We start from the raw sequence: 21,790 nt of genomic DNA on the forward strand, positions 1-21,790 counted from the left end.
CACGGCCAGAGGAGGACCCGTACGAAAATCCCGGATCAAGCCTGATCTCTCCGGATCTGGTTTTAATCAAGCCAGATCAAGGGCGATCCGGGATCCTTCCGGTCGATTCCAGTTCATTCCGGGCCGGATTTGCCCGGACCTGTCCTGATCAATACCTGGTTCTTCCGGATTCAGGTTGCGGATCAGAAGTGGATCAGATATATCCGAAGCAACCGTGCTATAGCTGTTTTACTAATGATGCATAAATTCATTAGCAGGCTTGCCCGTACGTGCTTGTCATAATTTGTACAAGAATTTTTCGACAAGAATTTTCATTAAACCACAGACGTATATATATTGGTGCTGTAATCTAAATTTATGATGTAGCCTTGCTAGGAATATCCCAGCCGCTTCAAAGCAATAAGTCACAGCAAAATATAATTAAATTTGATGCGTTTAATTGGTTGACATCACCTCACGTCCTCAAGCGTTAAACCGTACCTTACGCGTTCCACATTTCCGCGTGCTATACTGGCACCTGTGGCGCGTACGCGGCAACCGCGTACCATCGAGCGCCCCCCCCCCCTCGTCGTCATGATCCCCGTCATCCCTCAAACGTATGTGTGTCTCGCACTCTCCTACATGATGGCAATAATACACAGCGAATTCCCGTAGACAAAGTGTACTAATGTCATTCTATCGCGTATACGCAGTTATGCCGTTTGGCGTTGAAAGACTCAGTGAGTTGCCCTGTTTTCAAAGTTATCTAACAAGAATGACAGTTGCGATGGGGGAAAACGGTACGCTTATTTCATCAAAAGTGAATGTTATTCACCTGGCTGTGTCACCTCAAGAAGTGACACACAAATGATGTCCCACAAAAACAAGATAAAGAAGGTGATTACTAGCCTGCAATATACAGGGTGTTTTTTTTTTTCTTCATTTCCAGATTTTTTTACAAAAAGCTATGAGATCGACAGAGATGCCGTTTTTGCAGTTGAGTGCACTGCACTGCCTGACCATGCAGGCGTCCTCTCGAAGACACTACTAGGTGACTAATTACCTAAAATTCATTAATTTACAGCTTAATTAGTGGATTCGGGGTAAAAGCCAACATTAAGAATGAGAGACAATCCCTGATGGTGAGCGAATAGCATGTTATTTTGTTGAAACTTCACACGCTTGAGTCCAACAACACTGTCACACTAGTGTATAAGGATGACAATGTATAAGGATGACACCAAGAGGCATTTGGTCAGAATACAGAGAACTTTATTATATGGTACTTAAAACAACAGCGGCGCCAGGCAGTGTGAGAAATGAAAGGTATTTTGCCGACAAGAATAAAAATCAGGAATTATGTTTATTGCATTCACTTCTTAAAGGCATGACTATTATTGGAATTCTTGGAAGTCAACACACACTCTGGTCTTTGAATAAAATTGTAGCAGCACACTATATGACAAGACGGTCGCAAAGCGTAGTTATTTGTTTTGAGCACCACTATTACACCTTGATGAAAGTAACTGGTAATACCAAGAAAAATAATTCAAACTCTCCAGTGAATGTTGATTGTAGTATGTAAATTCAAGGCGACAACTGCGCATATCTTGAGAAGAGGCTGCACCTCCATGCAGCTACTGAGAAGACCACAATGCTGAATGCCAACACCCTCTGCTCAAGATCTTGACTGCACTCTCTTGCTTCAACGCCAGTATTTTGCTGGTTGCGACATCTATGATATTCATCACAAACTGTGTCTACTTATGCTCTCATGTAAGAATCCAATAAACAGTTGTATGTCATCTAAAGGTTTTGCTCGACTACATTTGGTTGGTGGCAAACATAATTCAAAGCACGAACACATTTAACAAAAGGAACACTTGCAGGAATAATTATAAGCTGCTCAGTGTCTGTAACAGCAACAATGTGGGGCACAACCATGTCCATGTTTCTGTTCTGAAACTGTCCACTGCGCTCAACATGAAGCTTCTCAATCACTACATATGTCCCACTGTCCATCTCAGCAAAACACACAATACTACCATACTCTTTTTCCGTTGCCCTGACGAACATCACGGTCTGGTCATTCCGTCGATGTTCATTTCTGTATAGCTTTGATGTGAAAGTACATGTTCCCTTCGTAGCCCTACTGTAGAACCTCACACGTTCTCCTGGCTGTCGAAGTGCTTCTACAACTGATGATATATGTTCGCTCGCTTTACACGGCTTTCCGTGGAACAGAATGGCTTCAGTTTGTGAAGTTGTTTTGGAGAAGTGCACTGATTGTAGCCGTTGAAGTAGCGCATTAGATAACGGTGACATTTTGATACGGTTCTCCAAGCATACCAGTGCGTTTCCTACTCCAGCAAAAGAAGCTAACTGTTTGGCTATGTTTTGCGTCCCATGAACCATTCGAAGTAGGTCGGCATTCCTGCTCTCAAAGGAAAAAGCTGACGTTGCCCAGAGCGGACCCCACCGTCGAACAGAGAGCACTGTGTGAAGTAGCTGATGCATGTTGAACGTGTAAAATTCATGTCCATAAAGGTCTCCCACTTGACTCACGAACTTCTTCAACAAACGTTCAGCACAGTCCAAATCACGCCGACATATGGAGTCCTGAAGCAACATGAAAATTGCTGCGACTAAGAGCATGAAATGGTCAAAGTGCTGTTGCGGTAAGATGCTATACAGCACTGGCAACGAGTAGTACAGCAGCCAGCTCCGATATTCGTTGGCTTTCCAGTACATCCTGTCATTCACAGAGCGAGGTGTCCTAGTTATGAAAGCTGGTGGCTTGATTTTCATGAGCTTCTTGTCGATTTCTTGCTTCTGGTTCCCTATGTACCACGCTTTCTTCCTATGTTTGCTATCCAACCACTTTAAGAGAAACATTCGCACTACACCAAGGAGGATACTGTGCATATAGTCAACTGGGAAGCCTAAGGCAAGGTCAAAGTGTGGAAGCAGGCTAAGCACCGATGGACCTTTCAAACCCTTGACAATCTTGTTTTCGTTTACTGCTGTCAGAGCTTGCATCTTCATTCTGGCCCCACTGCGTAAACGGTGTGCAGAACTGGGAGGGTAAATATGCGATCTCCTGCCCATGCCGTCTTCTCCAGGGTTGGATTGCCCGGGGTGTTCGCATAATGAACATCCATACTTCCCATTGAACTGCTTAATATTTTGCATCATTGCTCTTGCGACAGCATCAACCGAACAGACTTGTGCTGTGACATAAGATACCATTTGTTTTCCTGTTTCTGGGTGTATCCATTTTAGTCCTGTTGAGTACAACGCTGCAAGCTCTCTGCAGAACGGCAACAAGAAGGTGTTGATGGGTGGCTTGCAACCAAACCAAAGTGATGACAGGATCTGGAATCTCTTGCGCAGGAGAGGTGGAAGCTCTGCGATGACACAATGAACTGGCCATAGGGAAGCTCCAGAGCTTTTGAACACCTTTACACCGTCGGTGTTCCAGAAGAGTGAAAAATTGATGTTGTAGGAATTCCGTGAAACTTCGGAGTGGTACACCTTGCCATCTACAAGGTCTTCAATGGCACTAGGTTTTCGTTTCTCTCTTGTCTGCGGGTAGTTCAAGTAAAGGTACATCTTGTCATCTTCCAGGAAAGTACGTAAGGCATCTGCCAGGGGTAAGTGAAGGAAAGTTCCACATTTTCCATTATGTCCACAAAAGGAGCACTCTGTTGACACACCGTGTTCCAGGTAGCCATTGCATCTTGTGCAGTAGTAATGTGTCACAGGTCCAGTTCCCTTTGAAAACGTTGATACAAGTTTAAAAAATGTGAAGCATGTTTTTGGAAGACTATTTGGACATGGGAGAATGCTCCCTATGACGTACAGTAGCTGCCCCAGGCACTCTTTGGTCAGCGAAAATTTGGTCACCAATGTCATGATGAGCAAGCACACTTCAATGGTTGTCATCGCTGAGTCTGCATAAAGGGGTTCCTCAGCGGCATGTACTCGTTGTGTCCTCTCTGAATCTGTAGGGTGTACTTCGGACTCGCTGTCACTGTCACTGTCACTTGTAGGAAGGGAGCTGAAAAGTGATGTTCCCTCCCTAGGGGATTGACGATTTTCAGCTCCTGAAGTTGTATCTTTATCTCTGCGGAGACTGGAAGGCTGTGCAATTGAGAGGCTATTTTCAAGTGCTTCTTCACATTCATCAGAAGAGCTCTCATCCAGGGTACGGTCTGGGGGACAGCCGCTACGAGATGCAGCTGCATAGCCATATCGTTTCTGTGTCTCGCGGGGGATCTGTAAGTGACCGAGAAAAGATCATTAGAGTATATGACATACAGTAATAGCGTGAAATAAAATCACAACCTAGTCAATATATGAGCCACCAAGACACGAAGCGTTAGACATGTTTTCTCAACGAGAAGAGAGAAGCGCACTTGCTTGGAACGGGATCCGGAAAAAACGGTCCCGGAAAAAATGGTCCAGGAAAGAAGGGTCCCGCTGGCTGGCGATATAGCTTTGCCATCGCTTAAACGCACATCTTTGGTGTGACAGTGATATATGTATTATATTTTGTGAACACGGTGTTTTATTTTCCTCTTTCTTTTTTTGCTTTGAATTTTTAGATAGATAAGTGCTTTATTTAGACATTCAATACATTACAAATTATAAATTGCGTAGTGAATTGCGCAGTAGTAGCATATGACTACCCCGCTTGATTAAAATGCCCTACCCCAAAGTTGCTACCCCAAAGTTGGCAGTAACTCGATCGGTGCGGAACAGATGACATTAGTGCACAAATACGCTTGGATTTATTCAAGAACAAAAACAGCGGGCAATTACATGTCATACTGCTATAGTAAGACAGGAAAAAATGGTACCGGACCCAGCCGTTATTTTCTTTCTCCCGCACATTCTTCTGAATACTCTTAGTAGATTCGTGCATACCGTGCATGAACAGTCTATGAACTAGTGCTGAAACAAGTTTTTTATTGTATACCGGCTTCGCACCTGGCTGACCTTTCCTTGTAGTTATCATAATCAGTTTTTTTTTTAGTAAACATATACCCCCCACTCCACTGGTATAACCCGCATACTTTTATTCGAGGCCTCCTTCTGACCACGCCTAGGATAGAGTAGATTACACAGACAAAAAGAACTCCGCCCAAAGCCGGAAAAGAGAATAACGTCAAGTGTAAGCGCTAACCGAAGGACAGAAAGCTTTTCACCAGTACCACGCTTAGGCTAGAGTAGGTTATACAGACAAAAAGTTCACTGACCTAGGTCTAAGAACTCCGGCCAAAGCCGGAAAAGAGAATGACGTCAAGTGCAAGCGCCAACCGAAGCTACTACCCGAAGCCAGCTACCGATCGAGTTATTGCCGACTTTGGGGTAGGAATTTTAGTCAAGCGGGGTAGTCAGGTCCTACAACTAGGCAATTCAAAGCAAGAAAAAAAAAAGAGCAAATAAAACACCGTATTCACAAAACATAATAACTATCTCTGTCTGAGGAGCATCATCTGTCACACCAAAGATGTGCTTTTGTGCACAAGCGATGGCAAAACCATTCCACGCCTGCGGGAACTTTTTTTCCGCCGTTTGCCAGTGGGACCCTTCTTTCCGGGACCGTTTTTTCCTACACCCGCTTGGAACATGTAACTATGTAGCCTACATTAACCGAATCTAACATGGAAAACATGGTAATCTTAAAACGATTAACTCCCACGTGCCGGATTTAGTCTTCTACGGCATCGCTATGTTCTGACTCCACTATTCCAGATTCCAAAACACCTACCGGAGCGTTGCCTGAGAGGAATTTCTTGTACGGACCTCTCTTCCGATGTAGATTCATTACTTCGGGTCCAGCGGTGTCCAGACACTCTGCTCGCGCTAGAGCGGAATCCTGTACATGGCAAATACTCGGAATAACTGTATAATGTAACGGCAACACAGGACGACAAAACCACGCCGCAGGAGAGAAACAATAACGCAATGTTGCCAGCCCACGTTCGCTTTCTCTTGAAACCGAAACTGTGCGACTATGACCACTATCAAAATAGCCGATGTGCATAGGCGTCCGTGCGTTCTTGTTTGTTTGGTTTATCAACTTGTAACCACAGCCTACCAAAAGAAGTAAAGAAACAGCTTAACCAATTTTCTTGTATTCCTTTTTTTATACATGTTTTTAATTGCCCACATGCTGGAGTAGACGTTGAACATAGCAGGAGCAGGCAAGCTAGCTGGTGTTAAATTGATATTAACATTAACACCACACATCATCGGCTTTTAATCGATCTGTGGTTTGACTTTCTCAATGTTCTGGTTGTTTATTCGTGTTCAATTTCAAAATTACGGACCTATCTGTAAAATTTTGAGCACATACAGTGCGTGTGTATGTGTTTTTAATTCGATACAGAACACTTCACAAAGGAGGCAATAAAAGTAAACTGGAGGCCGTGTTTGGGTGATTGTAACTCGAGTAGCACAAAAGTAGTGCTCCTTTTTCTTTTCTCGCTCTCTTTGCTGTATGGATCGAACAAAACACACACCGCGAGAGCGTCCTATACTGTTTATCGGCTCTGGCATACGCTCAGATATCGCCATGTCTGCGTGAATCGCGTACATGACGAGTCCAAAGGGCAATTTCAGTTCATAATTTAGTAGCGACTGAGGCAGAAGCGTCATGGTGATGCTGGAACTTTTGGGTTGGAACCTCACTTGCAGGAAAAGCACAAACGATTTATATTTTTATGTGTATGCTAAACGTATCATTTTGCATGAAACATTGAGCTTTTTCTCCCATTTCATAAAGACGTAAAATTTATCCTAAGTTAATATTACACTGTAACATTGCACTCTTTTGGTTTACTTGAGAGGCATCTCATTTTCCAGCCTCACGCCTGTGTTAGTTGAGAATGTTGAACACACGGCCACGCAGTGACCGTTGCGATACGGTACACCGTGAGGTACGTAGAGTCTCGCTGAGTAACCGGGCATCAATGCGAAAATACGATACCAATTTTTTACACGTAGACATATAACAGTCTAGAAGACGTAATAAATGCTACGGTTGTCACGACAAAGTCCAAACGCTTTTTTCTTCTTTATAATTATTTTAATTATTTGTTTAGTATTATTTTTTGCTTTGCCTTTTCTTTTTGTCAATTGAGAACCCAGCAGTTGGGCTCGGCAAGAAGTAATAGGGAGATGCCTGTGCTGCCCAATTTGCTTAGTGCTGTATCTTCGTGCCATCCACCATAAGCCTCCACGGCCATAATCCTCAAGCACTGGGAGGCCATTGTCCATGCCCCATTTGGCCATTGGCTGACGCATACTGCTCCTTTATTCATCCCTGACCTGGAAAACTTCTACTCGGTTGACAGGAGGACCTTTTGTACACGGACGTCACTTTGAAACAGCCACCACGTAGAGCGGATCCAGCATGGCTTTTGCACTTGTCCACTTCTTTAACGAAAATCTGTACGACGTATGTAAAATAGAATGCGTAAAGCCCAGGAAAAACAGGAGCGACCCACAAGTTGGAGACAGGGTGAAGGTGCGCTGGAACGGACGTGGTCACTACCCGGCCACGCTATTGAATATATCAAGTAAGTGGATAATACCGGATTTGTTCGCCGCGTTTTCCTGTTTGGTGCATTCCCCGTGAACGCTGTCCAGCGAATTTTTTTTCACTTTCGATATGAAACGTGTGATACATTATTTCAGATGATAAAGAGGTTCTGCTTGAAGAAATGGACAATTTAATCCGTCACAGGAACAGCGTCTCCGAGGACAGTGAGACCAGGGTAAGGTGGCTGCTGTTTCCGTTGTTTGGTATTGTTTTAGGCATGTGATATATTGTCAGAACGCAGTTGCAAGTTCGTTTCAGTTGTGCGCATAGATGTACAGTCGTCTTTTGCGTTACAGGGCACATGCGAAACGGCCGACCATGCTAACGTGCAGGCGAGGCACCTGCTAGCTGAGATCCAGTCACAAGACGACGTCGCAGAACTGCGTGCAGAGGTGACAACGCTACGAAAAAGAGTTGCCGAGCTGGAAGTCGAACTTGAACAGCATAGGGGTTTGTTTACATTACCTGCTTGTACATCGTGCCATCCTTAGTTTATATGTGACCTATTCCTAAGTGATCCCTATTTTCTTTTATATTTTGATAGACTTGAGCGATGTTCTTCGCAACGCCCGCAGGCTAGTGCGGAAGCTTCAGAAGGTATCGCCCGCCGAGGGCGACGTTGCAAGTGCTCCGGCTGTGCTAACGGAACAATCACGTAGCCAGCCCTCCGAGCGAAATACCTTGGGCGCTGCTTTTCCTGGATCAGCACGGCAGTTATCGGCATCGAGAAACGCAGACAGGGGTCATCTCCGATATCATGGCACTGAAGAAGGGGTATGTTATAATTGCTGGTTGGACAAATGTTCGCTCACATGGGTGTCTGATGTTGGTGATTCAGCATTCTCCATGCTTTCAGCACACTTCATGGCCACTTTCATCACTGTCCCATCAGTATCTAGATATGCGACTCACTTTACCCCTGCTTCACTGCAGGTTGCCGAGCTGGTAGCGGGATCCAGTATCTTCGTGCCATTCACCGTCATTGCAGGAGTTCGTCTGGCAAAGACAGCTACGGTTATGGCAAGGGCGCTGCTTGCCCATGTTTTTACAGATGAGGCGCTGCGAACCTGCTCTGTTTATGGCGGTATCGCAAAGGGTCCAAGGGGGAAGGTGGATCAACAGCGGCCTGGACTGTACGAACCGGGAGTACGAGCCATTCTAGGTACGCAGTACTAGCTTCCATCTTGTTTATACGACGTTACATATGACTTTTTGCTGATTACCTTATGCAATTTGCAGATTTCACGGCGCTTGAGGGCACGAACAAAGCCGGATGGGACGCAAACAAGGCTAGGCTCGTGAAATCCATGGGAACGCGGCTCAGCGAACTCCGGGGGAATGAGTGTTTTATGTAGCTGCAAATAAAGCCGTTAAGCTGACACACTTTCCTTGTTTCTTATTCAATACGGGATCGCGTTGGGTAGGTTGAGGGAAATCACAATTTAATCAGAATTAAGCCGTCCTGTCAGAGCAGCTTATCAGAAACTGATCCGAAGTAAATAAAACCTGAATCCGGATTTCGGACTGTGGTCCGAATTTATTCCGGTACGATCCATTTTTTGATAAAATTTTGGTCAGCTAATGACCCAGATTTGTTCCGGCACGATTCAGATCTTGATCCATTTTTGATACAAGGCTGAACAAATTCTGTTCCGGAACTGATCCGTTCTTTATTAAATCCGGATTTGTTTTTGATTTGTGATCCTGCCCAATTTAGGATTCAAATCGGATTCAGGATCCGCTATCCGGCCCGGAATCAGATTTGATTCCGGGATTTTCGTACGGGGACAGATGACCGAGACAAATAATGGGAAAGCGCGCCCGTTCACATTCCTTCGGTTGTTGCACCACCTGTCTAATTGTAAAAGGAAATCGTGGGGGAACGCATAAGGCTGTTATTCGAAACGTGTCTCTTATGTGCTTCGTTGTTTGTCTTTCTCGCATTCTCGCGACGTGTCCTCGGCCTAACATATTGGCCTTGGCTCTTGGCCTAACATATTGGCCGCGCATGCTGAATCATATTCGGTTACTGCAAGTGTCACTGACATCCTGCGTGTTAGATAAAGCTGTTAGGGGCAACAAGCAGGCTCCTGCAAAAGAATTGTCACTGCTAGGCAATAAATGTGAACACAGAAAAGGCTACGAGCTAGTTCTCTTCCGTCTCCCAAACACACGCTTCTTCGCGTTGTTCCTTTATTTATTTTTATTTTTTGCTTCATTGTTTCTAGTCGAACGGAAGGAACCGGGTTATGCACCAGCTTGCCTGCGTTCTGTCCCTTCGGTCGGCACTTAGGTAGCGGAGTACCGCTATTCGCTAATCCTCTGAAACGACGCTACTCATTCCGAAACGTAGCGCGGTACCGCTACCGGAAGGAAATATGTACCGGCGCTACTGCCAAGCTGCCTCGTAAGATATATATATTTTTTTTATGAGGAACAGGTAACCATGATGAGTAGAGCCCACACAACGCTTAGGCAATAAAATATTGTTTTATACAGGAACAATAAGCACGAAAAATGTCGATACCAGCTCTGAACTTTATTCTCGGCAGAATAAGAGCGTACAGAAATTAGAAAATATCACTTTGGTCATGCCGGATTGTGACACGGATACTTCCTTGCCGAAGTGAAATGGCGTGGAATACGAGTTACTTCTTTTGTCTTGCCCACTAAAGTAGCCGGAAAGTAGCGGTAGCAGCATCGGACACGTTACCAAAATTTGTAGCGGGAATTACTTTTCCGCTATTGGTTAGAAATTTAGCGCGAGCGCTCCTCCGCTACTGAAAACGTAGCGAAAAGAGCTGCTCTGTTAGTAGCGCCGCTACGCACAGCGCTGTCTGTCGACGTAGAAACGTGTCCAGCCACACACGCAAACACACCAAAGAAAAAACCGTCCCCGAATCACGCACGTGTGCGCCGTAATGTAACGTGTATGACTGAATTCAGGTACCGTCTGCACAATGATAAACATTCGTTATGTAGGCATGGGGATTTTGTCGGTGAAATCATTTTTTTATGGCAAAAAGACAAACAAAAGAAAGAGAGAGAACAAGAAACAGCAAATCGTGATAAAATTTACCTTTTCTTTGGGGGGGGGGTTCATAAAATTGGATTAGGCATATGCTGTGGGGCTACTTCTGTTGGAAAACGTCCCTGTCAAGAGGAAAAGAAGACGTCTCCTCGCGGATGAGATGCATGGCGCATGCTTGCTGATTGATTCCTAGAAAAAACATTGCTCGATCAACAGGGCATTAAACAGTTTGTTCATCTTAGCCATCAGGGTTCCCATTATTCTACAAACTTTGGTGCCGAAACCCGGGATCTGGACGTGACGCCTTCTAGCAGTATCCGGTCTCTTTTTCAACGAGGATACTCTTCGACGACAGGCTTTCATTTTCAGTTACTACGCGAGTATGGAGACCCTGAAGGCAAAGCGTCGATCTCGTAGAGCCCAGAACACCAAAATCATTCGTGAGGCAAGCGCTCTTCTGGCCACACCCAACTTCACAGTTGAGGCTGTTAAGTCTTTGAAGGACAGACTCGAGAAGAGCAATACTGAACTGGATCGAATCAACGTCCAGTTTGAAGAATTTATATCCGGAGATGAAGCCGCTTCAGAATTTCTCGCCATTGCCGAATACGAGGATCAAGCTGTGGGCATGTTATCAGCTTTGCAAGCACATTATGACAGGATGTGTTCCCAATCGAACGCTGGCCGCACCCTCGAGGATGGGGACAGCCAGAACGCCACGAGCCGTCGTTCCGAACTCAGGCTTAAGGGACCTAAATTGCCTGTCCTTAAGATGGAGCCATTTGATGGAGACCTCAGCAAATGGTGCACATTCTGGGAGCAATTTGAAGCGATGATTCACAACAACGTCAACCTCACTCCCTCTGAGAAGTTTCACTACTTGCGTCACTTGACTGGGTCAGCCGCGTCCGCTATTGCAGGATTGCCAACAACAGCTGCGTGTTACGAGGACGCTTTGCAACTTCTGAAGACACGATTTGGACACCTTAGTCAGATTCGTCAGACGCATCTCCAAAAAATGCGTCGTTTGCCCTTTGTTAAGTCCATCGACGACGTTAAGGGACTCCGAAACCTTTACGATCATGTGGAAGTACATACGAGAAGTCTCAAAACAGTTGCAGTCCAGCTGGCATCTTACGCATCCATGCTGACTGATATGCTCGTGCAACGTCTACCTCAAGACTTAACTATAGACTACCATCGTCAACGGCTTATCACCAATTCGTCACAAGCAGCAACGGCAGCACAGCCTGCGGCTACGCCCGCGTCAGCGCCTCAGTCTGCTGAGCAAGATTTTAAAACGCTGATGAACTTTCTCAAGATAGAAGTTGAAAGCCGTGACAATTCCTTTCGTTCGGCCGAAAATAAGTCCGAGACTACTGAAGGAACCTACAGGAAAAAGCAGTTTAACACTCCGTCAGCGTCCGCTTTGTATTCTGCGTCTACCTCAACCCCTGAGGGAAAGAAATGCCTCTTCTGCAAGAAAGAGCATAATACTCAGATTTGCCCGCGTGATATCACTTGGGAGTGAAAGGCCGACCTCTTGTCCAAGGACTTCCGCTGCTTTCGCTGCACGGTCAAAGGTCATCGAGCCAAAGATTGCAGGGTACACATATTCTGCTCAAATTGTAAAGGGAGACACGCCTTGTCCGTATGTAGGAAGGAACGGCGGCCGAAGAAAGACTGTGAGGGCTCGAACGCCACTAGCCTTTCCGCGCAATCAAGATCCTTCAAGAAAGAATCGGGTATCGTTCCTCCTAAATGCGATGGAGTGCTTCTACAGACATTTAGAGCATGGGCGGTAACTCATAAGAGGTGCTGCTACATCAGAGGAGTTATTGACAGAGGAAGCGACAGAACGTTCATAACCGAATCGTTAGCCACCAGCCTACGTTTACCGATTGTGGACGAAATCAGTATCAGCATTGCCACCTTCGGCGACAGCGAAAAGACTAACCCGATCAAACGGAAAGTTGCGAATATACAGCTTCGGTCTCAGTACGACACACAATAACTCATAATCCAAGCTGTGATCATTCCCGCCATCTGCCACGACATTCGCAGCGCTTCTTCTGATGTGTCATTCCTTCGGGAACTCAGGGAACAGGGGAAAAATCTGGCGGATGGACTCTATTCTCCTGGAGACAGGCATCACGATGGCATCAGCATCTTGATTGGTGCCGACCAAATGTGGCAGGTGCTGACTGGAGAAGTTCTAAGGAAGAAGGGTTCAAGAAATCTCGTGGCGTTAAACTCTTTGTTGGGCTGGACAATTTAAGGACCGACCAAGGTTTCATCTGCTGTAGAGTTTCCCCAGGGGACCTACCTTCAACAGTCAGCAGTAGCGTGTGTCCTACGAGTTCACTCATCGGTGGAGTATGCGATATCGGGAGAAGATGAAACTTCATGGGAGCCAACTCTTCGGTCGTTCTGGGAGATTGACTCCATGGGTATTCTACCAGAAACCGGCATTACCGACACCTCGGCGGTAATGGAGAACTTTTCTAAAACGGTAAAGAAGACCGAGGACAGATATGAAGAGGCTCTACCATGGAAGATTGATCCTGCAGTTGTGTTGAATGACAACTACGACGTCGCTGTCACCCGCCTTAAAAAGCTTGTAGCACGGCTTAGGAGAACGGATGGTCTGTTACTTCGGTATGACGGTGTCATCAGAGATTAATTGAATCTGGGTCATGCTGAAGTCGTCGATGAGAGCATAGAACCAAAGAACTTGGTATATTATATGCCTCATTCAGCCGTGATACGAGAAGACCGAGCGACAACTAAAGTACGCGTCGTCTTCGACGCCTCTTCTCATGCGCCAGACAGCATATCCCTAAATCAGTGCCTGGATAAGGGTATCAATTTGCTTCCCGATATTTTGCAGCTACTTCTACGATTCAGGAGTTACAAGGTTGCCCTTACCGCTGATATAGAAAAGGCGTTTCTCCAGGTTTTGATTCGGGAAGAGGACCGAGACGTTTTTCGATATATTTGGTTTCAACATCAACCTGACCAGGAGGCTTCTCATAATGATCTGGATGGGGGACAGGTTCTGCGTATGACGAGAGTTCCGTTTGCAGCGACCTCGAGTCCCTTCCTACTATCAGCTACCATCCAGCACCATCTTGCTACCATTACCGGCGACCAAGAAACAACAGCAAGAAAACTGAGCCGTTCGTTTTACGTTGACGATTTGGTTACTGGCGCAGACTCAGAGGAAGAGGCCGAAAAGCTCTACCGTGAAGCTCTAGAAATCATGAACACAGCGGGAATGAACCTTCGAAAGTGGACAACCAGTAACGATCGACTACAAGCTTTATTTGATGGACGTGAAAGTCCCGTACCCGAAACCAAGGAAAAGCAGCAGTTGTTAAGCCCGCAGAAGATACTGGGAGTGTCATGGGACACAGAGCAGGATAAACTGCAGGTGACGATGAAATCCCTATTCACGTTTCTTTTGGAAACTGCGGATACGAAGCGTTACGTGTTACAAGCCGCTTCGAGAATTTTCGATCCACTTGGAATACTAAGTCCGTTCACCATTCGAGTGAAGAAACTGTTCCAACAACTTTGGATTCATGGAGTAAAGTGGGATGACAAGCTTCCGGAAGAGGCCTTAACCGAGTGGAAGTCTTGGTTCGCAGAGCTTCTAACTTTGCGTCTAGTTAAAGTGTGTCGATACTTCGGACCACTGGATTCCACTACAGGCAGGCATCTAATCCTATATGCCTTTTCCGATGCTAGCATGTATGCTTACGGAGCAGTAGTATACGTCAAGGTGGCAGGTCAAGCAACAACTCACTCGAACATTCATCTTTTAGTCTCAAAAACAAGGGTGTCTCCACTTAAGTCTAAGCTAACTCTTCCAAGATTGGAACTAATGGGAGCTCTTGTCGCTGCAAGGCTAGTACACTATGTCAGAACAGCCCTATATGACTGTACAGTGGACAGCCACTTCTGGACAGACTCGACCATAGCTCTTGGATGGATTCGGCAGGACCCATCTCGGTGGAGCACATTCGTAGCAAACAGGGTTGCTGAAATTCGATCTCTAACCGACCCTGACTTGTGGAGACACTGCACCGGAGACTCTAACCCAGCAGACTTACTGACCAGAGGTGTTTCAGCGCAACGTCTAGTGGCGGAAGAATTGTGGTGGCATGGTCCGCCGTGGCTTAAAAGCGACCCTTCTGAATGGCCAATTGATGCTTCAAGCGGGCAAGACATCGAAGACGAGGTCCGAAAAACTCCACCAAAAGGTCAAACAAGTGTCCAGTTGCTTACAAAATCAGCGGAAGACATCATTGATCTTCCGAAGTACAGTTCGTTGGACAAGCTTTTGGATGTGACGTCATATATCCTACGGTTTGTCAACAATGTTAAGAACCCAAAACAGAGGATCGCTGGAGCGCTCTCCTCCAGTGAGATACAGGTTGCGAAGTTAAAATGGATACGTAGAGTGCAAGGAGAAGTTTTTCAGATCAAAATCGAAAATGGGCACACTACATCCCCGATGCTGAAAGATCTTCAGTTTTTCATCGACGATGAAGGAATTCTCCGAGCGAAAGGTCGTCTTCAGCATATAAATGACGAAGAGCGTATCAAGCATCCCATCATCTTACCCAGCGATCATCATTTCACAACGCCCGTAGTAATGAAAGCTCATGACAGGGTTTTACATGGAGGAGTGCTGAGCACTCTCGCTGAACTGCGTGAGGAGTTCTGGGTGCAAAGAGGCCGCCAAACAGCGAAGCGCGTTATACGCAGGTGCGCTCTGTGCGCCAGATACAGAGCTAAGTCAGTCCAGGCTCCTACAGCTCCTCTGCCTGAATTTAGAGTAGCAAAAGGCGACCCCTTTCAGGCTGTTGGAGTGGACTTCACAGGGCCGCTGTATGGAAGAGGCAGGGGCACAATGTAGTGTATATGGTACTCTTCACCTGTGCAACAACGCGTGCCATGCATCTTGAGGTCGCCTCAGCGACAACTGCGGACGCCTTCCTAATGTGTTTTAGGAGGTTTGTTGCCAGAAGAGGTGTCGTCGCTCATATGCTCAGATAACGCGAGAAGCTTCAAGAGAGCGGAAAAGGAGTTGCGAGGTCTTTGGCAGTCAACAAGAACATCTGAAGTCAGCAGGTACCTTGGTCATCATAATATCACGTGGAGATACATCGTTCCTGGAGCTCCCTGGTGGGGAGGATGGTGGGAGAGGCTCGTAAGAACCGTCAAATCCTCCCTCCGGAAGGTTCTTGGCAAGGCTTGTTTGGAGATCGAGGCGCTTGAGACCCTGGTTACCGAAGTTGAATCTGTCGTCAACTCTAGGCCAATCACTTTCATAGACAACGATCCAGAGGAGTCAGAAGTCCTCAGCCCTTCGCACTTTCTTGTAGGCAAACGGGCCATCGCTTTACCGTCTCCGTCAGAAGACCCTAACACAAGCAGGTACACGCCTTCCAAGGACGCGCTAACACGCAAAATAATGCATCGTGAGGCTATGATGCAGCATTTCTGGGAGCGCTGGAAAAGGCATTACTTGTTGCAGCTCCGAGCAGCGCATCATTTCAAGTCATCGGAGTCGAAGCGGCTAAAAACAGGAGACATAGTCCTGCTTGAAAGTAAACTTCCTCGAAATATGTGGGATACTGGGAGAATTGTCAGGACATACCCTGGACAAGACGGCTGCGTGAGGTCGTGCCTTGTGAAGCACCAAAGCGGGAAAATGACAAAGACGGCTGTGCAACGCCTGTATTATCTCGAGATATAGACGTTATTCGCCGCGGGAGGATGTTGGAAAGCGTCCCTGTCAAGAGGAAAAGAAGACGTCTCCTCGCGGATGAGATGCATGGCGCATGCTTGCTGATTGATTCCTAGAAAAAACATTATTCGATCACCAGGGCATTAAACAGTTTGTTCATCTTAGCCATCAGGGTTCCCATTATTCTACAACTTCTGTGTTATGTATTCTTGTCTTTCGCATTGCACGATCTTGAAAACCTTCCGTATAACGTTCCTTCCATCTGCCGACGTCCTTGACCCTTGCAAGTGAACATGTACGCGTCCTTACTTATGTGGCTTTCCAGCTAATAGTTCCTCTTATGAAGCCACAAAAACGTGGTAGTCAGTAGTTAGACAGTTAAATAAGTTAGTAAAATAAAAATAAAAACATGGTATTTCTGCAACCATGTCAACTGTTTTACATGGCATATCGTATCACCAAAAATGCAACAATGCAATTCACCTTCCTGAAGTTGTACAAGTTGATGCATAACTTTCCCATCAAGACAAGAAGAAAAGAAAAAAAGGGGGGTGCCGCGGAAAATGTGTGATCAACGGCATTTAGACACGACGGAGCTACTGCAGACGAGGACAGTACAGAAGGGACGGAAAGGCACCACACCGCCCTTTTCCGTATTGTCCTCGTCTGTCGTAGGTCCGTCGCGTCTGAAATGTCATACCAACCTCACATTGCGTTGTTAGTCAACGACATTTGTTTGTGTGATATACTCAAACACAACTACTACTTTGTTCGCAACAATCGTTAAAAGAAACAGCGTTCCTGACTTGTGTGAGGCCCATCTTGGTATATGCTTGTGCAGTATGGGACCCTTCCCAAATAATACTGAGCAATAAACTAGAAAAAATTCAAAATAGGGCAGCCAGATTAGTGTTGGGTCACTACGGCCGACGAGACAGTTGCACGAGAATGAAAACTATATTAAATTGGGAGTCACTCGCTTCCCGCAGGAAAAAACTTCGTTTGAAATTGTTATATTTAATAATAAACGACAAAACGGGTATTAATAAAGGTACTTATTTAGAGAGACCACATTATCTATCGCGGCGACTAGACCATAACTTTAAAATTAGGGATATCCATGCCAGAACCAACATGTATGCAAATTCTTTTTTCGTTAAAACCATTGCGCAGTGGAATCGGTTGTCGCAGTCGCAAGTGTGCTCTGCAAATGTTGATTTGTTTGTTGCAAGTTTGTAACCCCCCTACTATACGCCTTCGGGCTATGTAGGGTACGTCTGGTAGGATGGGACAAGCGTAAGCTTGCCCACATCACAGTTCAAAAATAGTACTGCCCTCGCCCTAAAAACGAAGAGCAGGCATGCACTACACTACTACGAACGTTTCGCAGGATATCCTAATGGTCGCGTGCTCAATGTGTAGATAACCTCTCGCTCGTCTAGATGCTCAAAACACACGACTGCTCTGTAGCATCTTTACTTGGCGACTGCTGCTCCTCCTTCGAGGATGTACATGATATTGGATATACATACATATGTTCGGGTGTCTCTTCTGAGTCACGCGGCGAACTGGCTTTTCCTCTTCGGGCTAAAGCGCGCGAGTACAACGTTATGAGTACTTGGGTGTCATAATTAAAAGCTATCTAAAATTGGCTAGCAGACCTGTTCTAAAGCTATACCCGATGACCTTGGGTGTGGAAAGAGAATTTTCCATTTTGGGAGTGAACATGAAAAGGAAATAGCAGTAGCGTGTCATATGCGCGCATGTTTCTCTCAGGGAAGTCACAGTGACAGTACGTCAATCAGCTACGTGCCTGTGAAAAACTTGCTTTTATTTCGTTGCATTTCTCCATATCGTGCTCATAGTATTTGCCATTACCTCCACGTTATTGTCATAATATCAGTCTAGGCTCAGTATATAGTAAAGGGGATAAGCCCATGAACGGAGAAGCTGTTTCATGACAGTAACTGATCGCCGTTGTCTCGCGACGTAAAGCCTCGAATTATTATTATTATGACAGTAGCTATCGGCGTTGCCTTCGCAAACAGCGAAGAATGGTTGTAGGAAACCATATCCCCGGAAAGAAAAAAGTCCGTACACCGAAACTTTCACACCGAAATGTCCCGTTCCCGCCCCAAAAATGTCTCCGACTGACCGCGTTATTCAGGCTACCAGCGGTATTCCTGCGGCTAATTTCAGAGTTAGCTAATTCCTAAAGTGCGAATGCCACGAGGAACTCCTCGCGTAGTGGCTCAAGCATAATTATTGCGGGACAGGGAAGAACACATTTCCGCATCCGTTCTAGCGAAACAAAATGCAAGATTACAACAACACACGCACACGAAGACATGATGATGGCGTTGGGCTCATGCCGGCCAGCAGGCTGACAAGATCACAGACGTTTTTACCAGATGTACGTTTTCTTGTATTTGCGTTTACGCTTTTCTGCTTTTCATAATCGATTGTGCACCCCGACGCTTTGGAGAATTGTCTTTGCGTGACAGGAAAATACCGAGACGAGGGACGACGAAAGGCAAGGGATGATAAATCGGCGTTCAATGAAACGGCGTGGGGTAAAATGTCCCAGTCGAAATGACGAAATGAAAACCCCGTCACATTTCCCTGTGCCATTTTTTTAATTTCGCGTGTGACGTTGTCCCGGTCTACGTTCCGTCAGTACGCTGTATTCCAAAGAGAAAAATAATATAACTACTAAAATGCTACTGTAGTCTCGTACTGTAGTGTCGACTGTATTTGCTTGGCTGGTTGGTTATGTGTATCAAGCGTAAAACAACATCATAGAAACAAAGCACAACTAACCATTGCGCATCATTTGCCGCCATACTTTTCACGGAGTCCGAGTTCCCGATTTTTCTATTAGCGAAAAAAAGCAAAAAGACAGGAAATGGGGGAAATGTATTTCTCCCTTTTTTACACGCGCCTTTCTACATTCACAACTGCAGATTCGCGGAAGCCCACCCAGGAACGTTTCCTGAGCGTTTTTGACCAGCGGTCGTTGCTCAAAACAAATGAGAGCAGCATGAAAAGTCTACTCAGCAGCGATAATACCGAAATCAGTTGAACCCTGGGGATATCGTCTGCGTCATAGTCTGCGAACGAAGTGCGGAAGTGAGGACAGCGCTTTGCGTGCGATTTCAGCTGGATTCGTACTTTCTCGGCGACGCATCCTGGTGGACGAACACAAACACGACAGACACGGACGGCGTTCAACTAGCGACCCAGGTTTCTTTGACACAAATCCTCCCTACCGCTACCCGGGGGCGTGTTTCTCGACAAAGGTGACGTCTTCCTTTGATGAGTTCCAACCAACATGCTCTTTACCTTCTACGTAGTGCTCCACGGCGCAGTGGATATATCTGAAATGACAAGTGTGTAACCGGTGTAACAGTCCGTTACGCGAGACCTGGAAATAGACCACCTCACGGGAGATTGGCATCCACTGTGCTGCTGCAACCGGGTCAACGTGACACATGGCCATAGGACGAACGACCAAGGAAAAACAACGGGAATGTGCACGCTTTGACATTACTTCGGTTGTTGTATCTCATTTCTCATCGTAAGAGAGAATCACAGGGGAACGCAACAAGGCTGTTGTTTAGAGCTTGGCTCTTGAGTGTCTCTTCGCTTGTATTTCTGACATTCTTGCAAGGTTTCCACAGAAAAACATATTGGCTTTGGATCGAAACAACTGTTGTGTACAGAACTAAAAATCGTAGCATCCTATTTTTGCCCGTAGTAAGGAACGTGTACAATGAACGGTTGCGGCATTTCGTACAACAGCTGTCTCGTTGCAACCTTTTCGCTACGCGATTTACAAGCAGCCCTGCCGTCAAATGTTATAAAACTGTATTCGTTATTATTACTTATCACAATGAAACTGCAATTATCACAATAGGCTCGAATCATAACAATTGCGCCCTTCGCTGCGCATGACGAATCAACTTCGGTCTCCCAGTGCCACTGACAACTTCTACGACAGCGAAGCCTGTTAGGGGCGGAAAGCAGGCCGTTACAAAACAATTGTCAGTGCTAGGCGTGAATACTATTGCTCAGTGAGAAAAGAATATAAGCCAATCCCCTTCCCCAGAGCACGGGTCCAGGAAATGCCCCTGGAGGAAATGCCCCCGGAAAAAAATTGTCTTCGGAAGAAAGGTTCCCTGGAAGAAACGTCCCCGGAAAAAAATGTCCCCTGAGGAAAATTCACTTTTGGTACGCGTGGACTGGTTGACTTCGGACGTTGACTTTTTACTATATAGGACGGTGTGAATGTTTGGAGCACCGAAGCGAGTAATCGTATATCCTATTCCATTTCCTAATCAAATATGGAATTCAATGTTCGAATTCCACATCGAATTGATGCTTCTACTAAATTGAGTATATCTGAAGAGACCCGGCACATGGAGAACAAAAAAAAAAAGAGTAAGTGCTATACTTACGCATACATATACGTACCGTACATGTTTGTATTCCAATATATGTTGTATATGTATCCAATTACGGTTATTCAACGAGTAGCTTAATTTATTCGTATTCAATTCCATTTTAAAATGACTATTCACACATAGCATTTCTTTGCCTAGGTAGTCGCTGTGGGTCAGTTTTGGTGAATTTACTTCCTTGTGTCTTGCAACAATGCGGCCTGTACAGTCATGGGGCTCCCAAGATGTGATACCGCTAGACATATTGAAATATATTTTAGTCTGTCAATTTTGTTGCTTTCCCCCGCATTTTATTTCCCTCTTTACACATCACCGTGCACGTTGATCTGCGCACTTCTAAAAAAGAACTTGACATGCTCCTGGTCATTCCGAATGACGTCTTCTCTCCTGATTTGTTGAAACTGGACGTCGTACTACTATCTGTGACACTTCACATTTGTGCTAATTAGCAGAGAAAATGTTTTTCCGTGTTAGCGCTGAGAATCAACTATTGCTGTACGCGGTGTACAGGCGTGGACAGAGGACAGCAGGAGGGAGGGTGACAGGGGGCTAGTATGCGTCCTGGGTTGACTTCAGGGGTAAGTGAGCCGACATTCGTCAGGAAAGTCCGACGGAATACCCAAGGAAAACCTCAGAGAGCACACCTGGTGGCAGGATTCGAACCCGTGTCACGATGTATAAACGAACGTGAAATTGATTGCAGTGTATTCCCTACGAGAAATCGGAAGTGAACGTAGGTCGAGCTTTCAAAGTAAAAACCCTTAGTAAGTGATTAGCCGGTAATTTTGAGCCGAAGGACTTCAAGACCTGCAATATCGCAACCGGGGATTTCGCAAAAATTCCACGCGTACCAAAAGTGGATGTTTCTCGAGGGCACATTTTTTCCGGGTGACATATTTTCCATGGGACATTTCGTCCGGGGACATTTTTTCCGGTTCCCCCAGAGCACG

The 21,790-nt window shown here is 45.8% G+C and overlaps 2 protein-coding genes across 2 annotated transcripts; both read left to right on the forward strand.

Moving 5' to 3' along the window:
- Positions 1-11,004: 11,004 nt before the first annotated feature.
- On the forward strand, positions 11,005-12,153 carry LOC135376728 (uncharacterized). Its single transcript, XM_064609217.1, has one exon. The coding sequence runs from the start codon at positions 11,005-11,007 to the stop codon at positions 12,151-12,153; it is 1,149 nt and encodes a 382-aa protein (XP_064465287.1).
- Positions 12,154-13,068: 915 nt separating this feature from the next.
- LOC135376729 (uncharacterized) lies at positions 13,069-16,389 on the forward strand. Its single transcript, XM_064609218.1, has 3 exons — positions 13,069-13,267; positions 13,382-15,340; positions 15,641-16,389. The coding sequence occupies exons 1-3, from the start codon at positions 13,069-13,071 to the stop codon at positions 16,387-16,389; spliced, it is 2,907 nt and encodes a 968-aa protein (XP_064465288.1).
- The last annotated feature ends 5,401 nt before the right edge of the window (positions 16,390-21,790 follow it).

The sequence above is a fragment of the Ornithodoros turicata genome, unplaced genomic scaffold (assembly GCF_037126465.1).
Source record: "Ornithodoros turicata isolate Travis unplaced genomic scaffold, ASM3712646v1 ctg00001258.1, whole genome shotgun sequence".
NCBI classification, from domain to species: Eukaryota; Metazoa; Arthropoda; class Arachnida; order Ixodida; family Argasidae; genus Ornithodoros; species Ornithodoros turicata.